General features: G+C 36.0%; 1 protein-coding gene and 1 long non-coding RNA gene across 4 annotated transcripts in view; one reads left to right on the forward strand and one right to left on the reverse strand.

Moving 5' to 3' along the window:
* The first annotated feature begins 2,963 nt into the window (after positions 1-2,963).
* LOC309478606 lies at positions 2,964-5,495 on the forward strand. Its single transcript, XR_014199056.1, has 2 exons — positions 2,964-4,706; positions 4,947-5,495. It is a non-coding gene; the product is annotated as an uncharacterized lncRNA (long non-coding RNA).
* Positions 5,496-6,443: 948 nt separating this feature from the next.
* Positions 6,444-13,763, reverse strand: part of qkia (QKI, KH domain containing, RNA binding a) — a 71,160-nt gene continuing 63,840 nt past the window's right edge. For all 3 annotated transcript variants that reach the window (XM_082142210.1, XM_082142209.1, XM_082142211.1), the window contains exons 7-8: positions 11,118-11,192; positions 6,444-10,124 (exon numbers count right to left, since the gene is read on the reverse strand). In XM_082142210.1, the coding sequence (XP_081998336.1) occupies positions 10,108-10,124; positions 11,118-11,192 (92 nt within the window). In that variant the 3' untranslated portion in view covers positions 6,444-10,107. The remainder of the gene's footprint in view (positions 10,125-11,117; positions 11,193-13,763) is intronic.

Genomic DNA, 13,763 nt, shown 5'->3' on the forward strand with positions numbered 1-13,763 from the left:
GGCTATTTTCATTAGAATGTTATAAAATAATGTACATTTAGGTGATCAAATGTAACTGTAAAATGTTAAACAGCAAATGTTAAACGTAACTTTAATTGCAATAGACATAAACAACATAACGAAAGGAGAGGCAGTGGCCAACTACGGCATAGGCATAATACAAAACAGCAACGTAAAATGTCCCAGGCCTGGTTCTCTCTCGCCATTTCTTTGAAATGGGATATTTCTGTATTACAAATGTAAGTAGTATTACTAGAGTGCATGACATCAATTTGGAGTAAATTTATTCTTAATACAACTAGTAGCATGATTTGGTTAAAAAGAATTAACATTTATGAGTTATCAGTTGCAATTAGTTTTATTTGAAGATTTTAAATGTTATTTAGAATCAGCTCTTTTGGAGATTTTGGTCTTTCCCATTCAAGTAGCTACTTACATAGAAAATAGCTACCCGGGATTTTACGCATGAGTGCCACATTTTTAAGATGCCATTACTCCATCTAGCAGCTCTCTTTTTTTCTTTCTTTTTTTTTTTATACAAGAGCGTGTCTTGTATGAATGGTCCTTTTGAACATCTAAGACCTTGTCTGCCCTCTGGGAACACTTTCTCTCCAGAACTCTCTGTACAGAAGCATCTTTGACAAGAGAGATTAATCTAAGATAGAGGAGTATGGAGTTTAATGTTTACACCCACCAAACAGATTAATTAGAGGAATAGAGGAAGCACACAGTCAGGGACAAAATGCTCATTTATCATGAAGGGAAATGATGGAGAGCGAGCGAGATGGAGGAAGAGAGAGGAGCAGATGTTAATGCGCAGTCCGTCTGCTTTACAGAGAGGAAGTCGACGTAGTGTGAATTGTAGCGAATCATATTACAGGCTTCTCAACCTCTGAAAACGAACACCATTCGGACCCTGAAAAATGACCGTTTGTAATTCACTTCTTCCCTGTGTGAAAAATTTGGCTTTTGACTTTGAATCCTCCCACAACAGCTTCTGTCAATCATTCAGTCATACTCTTCACAGACTGCTTCAAAAAGTCAATGTTAGCGAACATGTCGCTATAGTCAGCGAGTAGCCTATGTGAAAATGCTATACGAGCAGTAAGTTGTTGTTTTTTTGGTCAATATTTTGATTAATATGCACGAAATGATCAATTATGTGTGTGTGTGTAGGCTTATAGGTATAAAGGCCTCTGATGAATGAGTCAATTCTGTTTAAATTCCCTGTTATTTTATTAAAGCAAAATGAAGTGGAACCAGAACATGGAGCAAATTTATTAACCAAAAATGAAAGAAAAATTAAAATGCCGCCATTTACTCACCCAAACCTGCAACTTTCTCTCTTCAGTAGAACATAAAAGAAGATATTTAAAAGAATGTTGGTAAACAAACGTTTTTTGGTAAAGTTTTGTGTGAATCCAGCCCATGGCCTACAGAGAAACAAATGTAACAGTCCATATAAGATCAATGTTATTTTAGTATTATTTATATACTGATTTATATATGGATTTATTAATATAAATTTTCCCATTGTTTCATTTGACCGTGTTTTTGTAATTTTTATTAGGTTATTATTTCTTTTTAGCTTTAATTTATTTTTCAGTTTTAGTCTGAGCAATTTTAATTAAACTTATTTTATTTCAGTTCGCTGCCATGCCAAAACATCTAATTTCCATTTTAGTTTGTAATCTTTAAATGAACAAAAACAGTTTTAATAGTTTTAGTTGATATCTACACCGCGTCAGGTCACTGACAATAATTATCATGAATTCTCCAATAACCCCTCTAATCATTCTATTTAGAATATTTTGACCATTCCGATTCTGACAGACTATTATGAGGTGATCAGTGCATTAATGAAAATGCAGCAAAAGCTAATAGTACGTTCTTTCTCTCGATAAACAGGATTTTGGAATGGTAGAAAGTTTTTACACACCAGCTGGTCATTGAGACCTGAAGCACAAGACACTATTCATCAACCTCCAAGAGATGCCAAAAACACATAGAACAGAGTATCTCTCTCCTTCACACACAGAAATACACACACCACACACAGCTGTGTCCTGATGAATGCTCCTGATTTATTCTGCAGGAACTGGGGACATTTGTTACTTGCGACACCTCCCTCTCTTCCTCTTTGTTTCTTACTTTGATAAAGCTGCCAGCTGCTCCAGTTACAAACACTCTTTTGATCTCTCGACTTCTGCTGGCCAAAACGGACTTCCGTCTCCAAAAAAAAAAAAACTCTCACCCAGAGCAAGAGACAATGGGGTGCCAGAGCAGAGCCTATATAAGCCAATGGATTGAGAGAGACGTACTGTAGTGAGTAAGAAAGATAGTTTAAACTTCATTCTAATCTAAAGACCCATTTTTAATCATTCATGTGCCGTTACAGTAGGTCAGATCAGTGTGAAGCAAGGTTAAATTCTCTAGGGAGATATATTACATGAGGTGAATAAACCCAAAAGGTGCAAAAGTGTCATGTGAACAAAAACTTGAATGTCTAACATCTTATCAGTATATATAGAGTATAATAGACAGTTTTTCTCCAAAACACATTGGCCACAATTATAGCCACCCCTAGACATTATTATGATTAAAGTATCTCTGAAGTATTCCCATTCATATTTAAAAAATAATAATTTAGCACACCAGGCGGACTAGGAACATGAAATTGTCTAGCCATGATGTCTTGTTTCACAGAAATATAAATATGAGGAAACACAAAAGCCAAATTCCTTTAATCAACCATCACAATGAGTAAAACCAACGAATATAGTTCTGATGTGCAGAAAAATATTGTTGAGCTTTACAAAATAGAAAGTGGCTTAAGAAAATAGCTTAAGTATTGAAAATTAACATTTCCACCATTAGTGCAATAATTAAAAAGTTTAAATCAACTACAGATATTACGAATCTGCCTGGAAGAGGACGTGTGTCTATATCGTCCTAATGCTGGAGAATTGCAGAAAATAGTTGAGTCTTGGGGTCAGAAAGCCTAAACCCCAAGAGCACATTCATCACCACATGTTGTTTGAGAGGGTTTCCAAAAAAATCCTGTGCTCTCATCCAAAAACAAACTCCAGTATATTCAGTTGTCAGACACGACTGGACCTTCAAACAGGACTGGATTCTGTGGTCAGATTAAAAAAAAAGAAGAAAAGAAAATAGCTTTTTGGCAGCAAACCCACCTGATGGGTTTGGTGCACACAGAGATCAAAAGTACCCGTGCCCACGGTTAAATGTGCAGCTGGATCTTTAATGTTGTGGGCCTACTTTTTGTTCAGATACATGGTATCATGGATTCTATCAAATATCAACAGATAAAAAAAAAAAAAACTGGACAGCCTCTGCTAGAAATCTTATAATGGGCCATGGTTGGATCTTCCATCAGGACAATGATCCAAAACAAACATCAAAATCAACACAAAATGGGTCACTGAGCACAAAATTAAGGTTCTGCCATGGCCACCCCTGTCCCCAGGCCTGATAGAAGACTAAAGAGGAGAGTATAACAGTATATCAACATGGATCTGGAGAGATTCTGTATGGAGGAACGGTCTCTGATCTCTTGTCAGGTGTTCTCCAAACTCATCAGGCATTATAGGAGAAGACTCCGAGATGTTGTCTTGGCAAAAAGTATTGAATAAAAGTTTGTCATTTATTGTGGCAAAAGTGTATAAGAGAAAACATTTCATGTGATTTCACCCCATTTCCAATTGTTTGACTTCAATGAAAGGTTGGATTTTTTTAAAATAAAAGGTCAAAAAGATTAACAATGCAGATTTGCACATGCTTCTTTGTTCATATTTACCAAGGCAAGGGTGCCAATAATCCTGACCTGGACTGTAGATCATATTTAGATTGCATTTTAGAGTCTGCATCAAGTTCACAGTAAGCGCAAATAACATCCATCTGTTTCTGCCCTACAGGTCCGACTTCACAGAATCTGCTTCATTACACGGTACAGCAAATAATCCTGTGACATTTAAACTGGCTGCCGTTTCTTTAATTGAATGTAACTTACCTGAGCACAAGGCTACAAACTCAAAACTGCAGTGAGCTTGCTCTGATGTCCTCAGTGAAGAATGGTCGAAATAAAACTCATCTTACCAGCAATCAAACTGTACCATACGGGAAACAGCCCTTTATTTCACATATTACATGAAAAAAACAGGTTGTCTTCGGTTTCATCTCGTACTGTTTTTATACACAATGTAAAAACTATATGAATTTATGAAAATGTATATGAAAATTTGATACAATTTGATATATACTCATTGTTCATATTTCTGAAAAATACATTATAATTATCAATTCAATATATTCAATATATATTTATTATACACGCACGTTAGCAAAATGGACAAAAGTATTACTGAATAGCATTTCAGAAATAAATATCTGACAAACCATTTTGGAAAACCCGAATATCAAACAAACTGGAAACGTACTGTTTTTATACACAATGTAAAAACTATATGAATTTATGAAAACGTATATGAAAATTTGATACAATTTGATATATACTCATTGTTCATATTTCTGAAAAATACATTATAATTATCAATTCAATATATTCAATATATATTTATTATACACGCACGTTAGCAAAATGGACAAAAGTATTACTGAATAGCATTTCAGAAATAAATATCTGACAAACCATTTTGGAAAACCCGAATATCAAACAAACTGGAAACGTACTGTTTTTATACACAATGTAAAAACTATATGAATTTATGAAAACGTATATGAAAATTTGATACAATTTGATATATACTCATTGTTCATATTTCTGAAAAATACATTATAATTATCAATTCAATATATTCAATATATATTTATTATACACGCACGTTAGCAAAATGGACAAAAGTATTACTGAATAGCATTTCTGACAAACCATTTTGGAAAACCGGAATATCAAACAAACTGGAAAGTTTGCTGGGACATTTCAGCAATAAGTCTCTTTAAAAACAAAAGCAAACACTCTTGCACTGAAGATTTTTTTATTCATAAGGTTTTACTGCTAACAGGCCATTGAGAAACGTGCTACAGCACAGAAATCTCTACACAAACTCTTGTATATGCTCCTATAAACTACAAATACTTCAAATATCATCATTCAGTTTGTCTTAAAGTACAGGTGCAACAAAATCAGATGAATTATTAAAATAATTGTGTAATTAACCAATTAGAAGCTGGTGATTGTGACCTGTGAGGAAAAAGTCCCTGAGGGCATTTTTTTTTTTTTTTTTTGCTTGAGAAACCTTCCCTTTATTAATATAATAGTAAGGCTTAGTTGATTGCTCTTCAAAATGAAGATTAATACAAATTCAGTCAGTCAACATATAAAGCATGTTTTCCATTCTGAAGCTTCACTCAGTGGGATAAAAATGGTCTAAAAACACACTATTTATTTGTGCAGTTGAAATGCATTTCAAATAAGTAAAAAATTTAGGATGAGGACAAAAAAAAATAAAAAATAATCACATTAGTACATATTGTGCTTGGTTGTTTACAAAACATTTCCCAATAGAAAATGATGTATAAATAAAAAGAAAATTGAATTTCACTTTTCCTAAATATCCTTCAGTGAGGACAAGACCCAAGCAGTTCCTACAAGGGTTAGTACTTTTGTCCGCTTAGGTGTGAAAGCAAACAGCCAGCAGCCCCTCCAGACACAAGCTCACGCCTCCTCTGAGGTCAAACGACCTTCCAAAAACTCCATATGACCCGTTACACATGAAGTCTGATGGCCGAATGAGGGATCAGGATGTCGAGATAAGGTGCACTGACGGACATTAATTTGCACTGACATGGGAGCATTAGAAGTCACTCTAAAACAATACATTCGACAAGCGGCAGTAAATGCACTGATTCCTGATGCTCGCCACTGGACATTTACTTTTTCAAAAGAAAAACTAGTTCAGAGCCTACAAAACCAAATACTTCCAGTTATTGTCGGGTTTCGTAACAAAATTATCTGTTTTAACTTTACATAGATCTAAATCCCAATTACATCCAGTTCTGTTGAAAGCAGCATTTTTTTTTTCCCAAACAAAACAAAAAAAGGAAACACCAGTAGCACCAATAAACTGCGTGAACAGTGAGGCAGACAAGCTTGGGAAGATTTCTACAGCAACAAAGATGAGAGTGCAGGAGCGGAGTGAAGGACGGACTGCCTCGTGCACATTTACCTGTTAGACTGCGTGAAAGTGAGTGTGAGTGTGTGTGAACTGTAAATGTGTATGGACCTCTGAAAAATGCATTTGTTTGAGTGAGTGAGTGAGTTGTGTGTGTGAATATATGTGAGAAACTGTGAGGGTGTTCACACACCAGATTTAATCGTGTTAGTCCGTGAACCAGACCAAGGTAGTAGATTCATTAAACTGGTTAAAAAAAGAACACAACACAAAATAATATCAGCAAGTTAGTAAAATTCTTACTAAGAATGTTTTATTAAAATAAATGCCAAGGAGGTTAATAAGAAAAAAATAACAGCATACACCATAAAAACTAAATGCAAGCATGTAAAAATACCTATGACAAGAGGAACTAATAAGTTGCTAATGAGTTAAACAAGCTAAAGAATCAGCAAGAAAACAAAAATAACTGTAGGAAAAGGCAACGCTCCCAATGAGAGACATATCTGAGTAGAGTGGGCCGAGAGGGAGGGCAGAGGAGAAGAGAGGACATGAAAAAACAAACAAAAAACGTGTAGTGGGTTTCATCACAAAAGGAGATCAGAAAAAAATGACTTGTACATAGAAAATGAAGTTAGAAAAATACATTAGAAACCTGTAACAATGGCTGTAATTTACATTATTACACATGTAGTAGGCAGGCGGAAGAGAACACAAGAGATTTCTCCATACACCTGATGGACTAACCCAAGTCCAAAACATTAACAGCACGTAGTAACATGGCAGAGGGGATTTGTTTAATACTGTCCATTTCTCTGTAGTCATCTCTGCTCCTCTCTAAATATTGCATTTCATTATTTTAATGTTTAAAAAACATGTATCTAACACTGAGAAGAGAGAGCGAGAAAAAAAAGACATTGACCTTTTTTGTGTAACAAAAGTGAAGAACAAGACTAAACCAGAGCCTGCCAGGGTTACAGGACACAAAGTTGAGCGTGATCTTATTCAATCTGAGGAACACCTCCGGTTGTTTCAACGATTGAAAACTGCACAGGGGAGATTTGATCTTTAGATTGTGATTTGATACTGTGGCTCTTGTGTGACTGTTCACGGGTTTGGCACGAATGCGGCAGCAGACGGATATCCTTGTGACCTTCTCACAAATACTTTTAATAAATTGCTATATTTTCTCTCACCCTGCATTATTTCTTTTTCTCAAATCAGTGCACTGTAAAGCTACATATTTCAGTTGTGGAACACCCAAAAAGGCCATTCCAAAAGTGAGCTAAATACTTCTGTCCCTCTGCCCTTCTCTCTCCCGGTCTTTGAAAACAAAAAGCAAAAAAATTACTTCCTTGGCATAAAAATAAGTATATTTTGGCAAACATGATTGGGAAAAAAAGTTGAGGCAATGATTGAAAGTTTTCAGTTTGCAAGTCTTGAAACAAGAGGAGGTTTCAGGTGAAGTCCAATTAAATGATTTCTTTTAGAAATCTCCCTTCTAAAACCCCTGGCAGACTTCCACATCATGATTGGCAGTTGTTCTCGACAAAAATCACAGTAACCAAATACATAGACAGCATTGCTGATTTTGTCCTCATAATATAAGAATAATAATGCAATAAAATAAAGAGAAAAATAAAACACTTTGTTCAAATGGGGATTAAAGGGAAAACAACCAGACTTCAAACTTAATTTTGGGAAGACGAATCATGGCACATAGTTAGCTGGTCAAATGACTGCTATTCCTTTGCATAGAATAGATTCAGTGGCACAACACTGCAACAGCCTTGTGGTTTAACTCTTGGGGTGCTTCCTCTTCACAAACCCTCCCTCGCTCTGCGCTCTCCTAGTTGGTGCTGGATATTATTGAACAGAATGTAACACTCGGAAAAAGAAACGACCGTCGGTTAAGGCACTTATCTCTCTAACTGTACTCTTCTCCTCTCACGTCATGCAATTCCTCCAACATTCCAAGGTTTGACTATTTTGGTCTGCTTTTTTTCCCCCCTGGCCAATAGTATCCAAAGTCACACAACAATTCTTTACCACCTTTCGCTGTACTATTCTACAAACGTTTTTATATATATTTATTTTTGTATTACGTTTCATATTTTGTAACTGCAAGTTAAGTATAAAAAGCTAAAATTGCCAAAAATATATATTTCTCCAGCACCCTGTAAAAGTATCTAATTTTGATCTTTCTGTATTTTAATATGCAATGACATATCTACATTTGTATACATTTTATATATATATCATGTATGTATAAAGCAATTCGAACAGGCAGACATGGCTTTCACATCCTATGTTTTTTTTAAGGGGGTGTATAGAAATGAGAGAATGGGCTCAGTAAGCTGGGGTTGTGCAGGACACATTGCGGATGGGCTATCTGATACGGGCGTTTGAAACTAAATCGAAATAACTCAGTTGCTTCTCCTTCGTGAATTTAAGTTAATAAGGGCATTAACAAGAATACTTGCATTTTGTTTCAGCTCAGCTGACTAATTTTTGGAAGGTGGGAGTTTTTTTTTTCTATAGAATAAATCAGCAGAAACAAAAGAAAGAAAAGTGTGTACACACAGCAGTGAGGTAATGCCCTCCCCCGTTCTATCTACCTCATTCATCTTCCTTAGTGTTTTTTTTTGTACATCCTCAAGGAAATTAGCGTCTTGTGGTACAATTCATCACCATTTCATCCATTTTTGATTCATTATTATAACATAGATACAGGCATGGCACCAAACCTTTTCAAACCCTAGACTAGCATGACAGAACCCTTGGCGGTTAGATACATACTTGTGTGTATAATATATATATATATATATATATATATATATATATATATATATATGAAATTCATTAAATGGAAACCCTTTGGCTAAATGCGCACACGTAATACTTTGTGTTTTTTTTTTTGTCTTTTTTTTTGTCTTTTATCTCACAGCTCATTCAAAGAAAGATTTGTAGAAAGTTCAGGCACTGTATGTAAGGAGGGGTTGAGAGTTTTTGGGATGGCATAGTTCGGTAAACTGATTCCGGTTCATATCCCAGCTGTCCAACCCTGAATATCCTAGATTTAAAGACTCCAAAAACACTTCACCCCAATCTCTCCTGCTATTGCCCTGCCTGACTCTGCCTACTGCCTCCTACTGAGCTGGCACAGATACTGCAATGAGCAGCACATATAAATCTGCAAGTATTGCCAAACGCTAATAAGATACATGGAAACATAAGAAATAAAATAGGGAGAAGTAACAGAACAAAGAAATCAAAACAAGCTTTTTGCAATCTGTCATTGTAGCCATGCTCTAAGTCAGCTGGACAGGCACACCCAGAATGTGTCAGCACAGTAAAACTAATCAAATGAAAAACACAGGATTACATCAGAGAAGGACAGGAAATACACAAGTTGGTGTGAGTGCAGATTTCTTTCCTTCTTTTTCTTTTGTTGATTTATAGTGACAGTTTAAATGGGTGGGGTAGCGTATAGACATAATCTGGATCCTGACGCCCCGTTTAGCGTTATAACTGATAAAACTGGGGTCGTCATCATTTTATTTATTTTTTAACTGGAGTTTTGTGAGTATAAATGCATTTAAGGGCTGAATTAGCAGAAGACGCTTCTTTATTGCTTTTAAACTTCAGTGCAGATTTTTGGGTAACGCAACATCCCTGTTAACATCCACCCAGTCATTTGAGGTTTAAAAAGAAAAAGAAAGAAATAAAAAAACAACAAAATAATAAAGTATCATAGTTGTTATCGCTACACAACGTGTTGGTATGGAGGGTTGTTGTGTTTTATGTTGGTTTGTGTTAGGATCACTGCTCGGACAGGTGCCTCTCTCTCTGCGTCCACCAGGCTAGCAAAAGGCAATTACCAGTTAATCTGATCAGCAGGCAGGCTTGGGCGGCTCATCATTGGGTGAAGAGTTCAGAGTTCAGAGGTCATTTGTTAGTTGCCGGTGCCGGCTAGGTGGTTAGGAACAAAAACAACAAAAAGAAAAAAAAAAAAGGTAGAAAAGATATTAGTTAGCAAGAAGAGACCGGAATGACATCATTTTAACAGCAAAATGAATGCAATCTTTGTTTAACCCCCAAATCCATGGCCAAGAGACAAACACAGGCTAAACCTCGTTATGATCATGACACACTAACGGCATGATCAGAGTTCAATCAGAACGTTATTACATGTAATCAAAGCGCTAAAATGCCCCATGTTCCCACAAACAAAAGCAGAGAGGTATAACGTAGACAAACGAGAAACACAAAAAAACCCAAAAAAAACTAGTAACATTTTAGTGTCGAGTCGAAATGCGTGTTACGAACAGTGTAATTAGTTGTGAGGGGGAATCAGAGAGCTAGTGCTACGTTACGCAAATAAACAGATAAAGGTCGCAAAATATCACTGGATTTTTCTCTTTATTTTCAGTAAACGTAAACACAGGATTCAAAAATACATCTGCTATAAAAAAATACTCAAGAAATAGTACCTTTAGTAAAACTAAAAGATAACTGGGTGTGAAGTACATTTTACACTTAAAGAGATGAACAAACAAAATCTGATGAGATTAACCTGAGACATAAAAAAAAAATAGTGAGGTAATAACTTAAGCACTTAGACAATGGCTTTGCTGGCAACGGAAACTTATTCCAGTCCCTTCTTTGTATTTTAAAACGATTTAAACAAATCAGAAAAACAAAGCAACACAAAACAAATAATAAAATCTATTTTTTGGATCTAGATGTAGTTAAGGAACGCACTGATATATAAAACTTAAACAAATGACATTTAATTCAGTTACAGTCATGTTTCCATAAACCTGAGTGTTTCCAGAGGCATTTCATATGTAAACACATTTCCACAGTAAATATACGCAGTGTATATAAACGTATACAATCCCCCGTTCAGAGATAATGCAATACAAAGAATAAAAAAGGTAGAAGTATCTTTTTCTAACTAACCTCTGTCTGCGGTCACTATCCTTTGGTAAGGATGGACCCGTGAATCATGTCTCCGCACTTTAGTAGCCATTGCACCTAGATTACAACAGGTCCATAAGGTTAGAAATGTTTCAGCCCAGAAGAAAAACAGACATGTAAAGCCTGGGAGCACAGCTAGACCATGCAACCAGCCTCAAACGCTGCAGCAGAACTGTACAAACCAGAGAAATACAGAGCATTTTGACCTTTTATTTAAGAGATCCATTCAAAAAGAGGCTCAATTTGAGCAGGCTAGCTGTGAAACAGGCTTTACATGAATTCTCATCTATATTTAAATTTAAATTGTTTCTACATAGAATACATATTCACAATATGAACACATTGGGTAGACAATTCATAAAAAAATACAAGTGTACTAAATGCATACCAAAAAACCCCAGAATTTAATCAATGTATAACTTACAACTTAAAATTACATAGTAATTGGTTTAACTCGTAAGATTTGAGACGGGTGGGCAATGGGGAAAAAAACAAGGTGTGTTTTAGTAAAAAACTAATTACTACAGTGGAAGCAGCGTCATTTGATAGCAAATTGTAATCAAGTTTTGACACCCTGTGATTACTGTGTGACAGCACCTGGTTTTCTACATTTCAGCAAACCGGCTAAAATACAAACTGCTCTGCTCACAAGACTACATATGTAAAAAGACAAGATGACCAGTGAAAACCAAAATAGACGGAAAATTCTAAGCACGTTGATTATAAAATTAATTAATTTATATTATCTCCTTGTTCAATCTCAAAGGTAATGCACAGAACAAATCGATTTGAAACAACTGTTGATAGTGGAGTAGTAATTGCTTCCATGGTGAAGGTCAAAATTCTCTATAAATTGTGAAAAAGTGAAAATGCATTTTCACATATGAATGAAGTTGTTTTCCTTTACGTCATATGTTACTTGCTCTCTATAGTCAATCAATTATATATATATATATATATATATATATATATATAGATTTTTTTTTTTAAATTGTGCTTGGAATGGAATACCAGATAGATATGGAGCTGGCAGTTGTAAATATTGTTGGTCTCAGACTCAAAAGAACATAATATAAACACAGTGGTAACAGACAAAATGGACTTATTTCTAATACCTCAGTTATTATTATACTGTGCTATATTCCTATATCAATGCACAAAATGGAATAAAGCTTGCATTATCACCCGTATTATCTATTATCAGCTTTTAGAATGCAACCCAACTGATAAAACAAAATTCACTTAACGCGGTGTGACAATTTACAGGTTATTTAGTTATAAATTGAAAGGGTTGATGGGTTGTATTTTGCATTAAAGCAAGGGAATTTTGTAAAATCAGATGCGTTGATGTGACATTAAATTACCACAGTTTTGATTTGTTTCACTCTTGGCATGCACAGACATTGAGACAGATTGGTGAAGGAAGCTTTTTCAGTCTTATGATTATTGAGTGAGACCAGGAGAGGAATGACTGTCTGAAAGAATCTATTCACTGACTAGCCAAAGATTTAAAACTACAATAGGAAACTGTAGACTTATGTTTCCCTCATATCTTTTTTGGGGGGAAATCTTCATTATTGATTTAAGCATTAGTAATCCTGTATGACTCTGTGGATCTCCATGAGGTGTGATGACTACCAAATCACATCATGACATCACAGAATAGTTGCTAAGGACAAATGCTTTTAATTCTGGAAGCGCTATAATTTCCCTCGAACTGTGTGTATATACACCCACATGCTACAGCAGATGTCCAGCAAATCACTTCTGATTGCACAGAAGCCCAGAGAGAGAGAGAAGAGAGAGAAGAGAGAGAAGAGAGAGAGAGAGAGAGAGAGAGAGAGAGAGAGAGAGAGAGAGAGAGAGAGAGAGAGAGAGAGAGAGAGAGAGAGAGAGGGGGGTCTGGTTTGATGCTGGATCGATACTATAAGTAAATAAAAGGCTGCTAAGCTTGAAAGAGTTTAAGTTTAAAAGTGGAAACCCCGGCACTGTCAGAACAGCAGAAGACCCAAATGTGCCAACTGTACAACATCCAGTAAACTGAACTCAGAAAGCCCTCCATCGGATCAAAGAGGAAAACAAACCGAAGCTTTTCAAGCGTAACATTCAGTTGCTGGCACACGTGACTTCATCATGCTATTGATTGTCATGTCCACTTAAACAATTGATTTGTTAATGTTTACATTGCTTTGATGCATAGTGTCGAGTCTGAAAAAGAGGTTGTGATGTCGTAGTTATTATCTATCTTCTTTGCGAGTGCTTGCAGAAGCCCCTCGCTAGGCAGGGGAGTATGGGTAATTCTCTCTGAATAGGGTCGAGCACTCAAGTTCACAAGGGTAAAAATAAGACAATTGGATACAGTGAGAATAGTGGAAGAATTTAATGAACATCCCCAACGGGACTCTAGGCTCTTTCTCTCTCTCTGCCGCTCGGCACCGGTACCAAGGCCTGCTACAGCAGGGAAGAGAGAAATGATTTCAAAAGCCAGGAGAAATCCAAGGGGATCCACCAGTAGCCTGCCTGACAAAGCCTCCGGCAAGAAAGAGAGACGAAAAAAAAGATGTGTGCAAGCAAGCATGTCGCCACTGTCTGCGATAGCGAGTGTGTGCATGTGTCCTGAGAAAAGAC

This window comes from Leuciscus leuciscus (genome assembly GCF_965113295.1).
Source record: "Leuciscus leuciscus genome assembly, chromosome: 17".
Classification (NCBI taxonomy): Eukaryota; Metazoa; Chordata; class Actinopteri; order Cypriniformes; family Leuciscidae; genus Leuciscus; species Leuciscus leuciscus.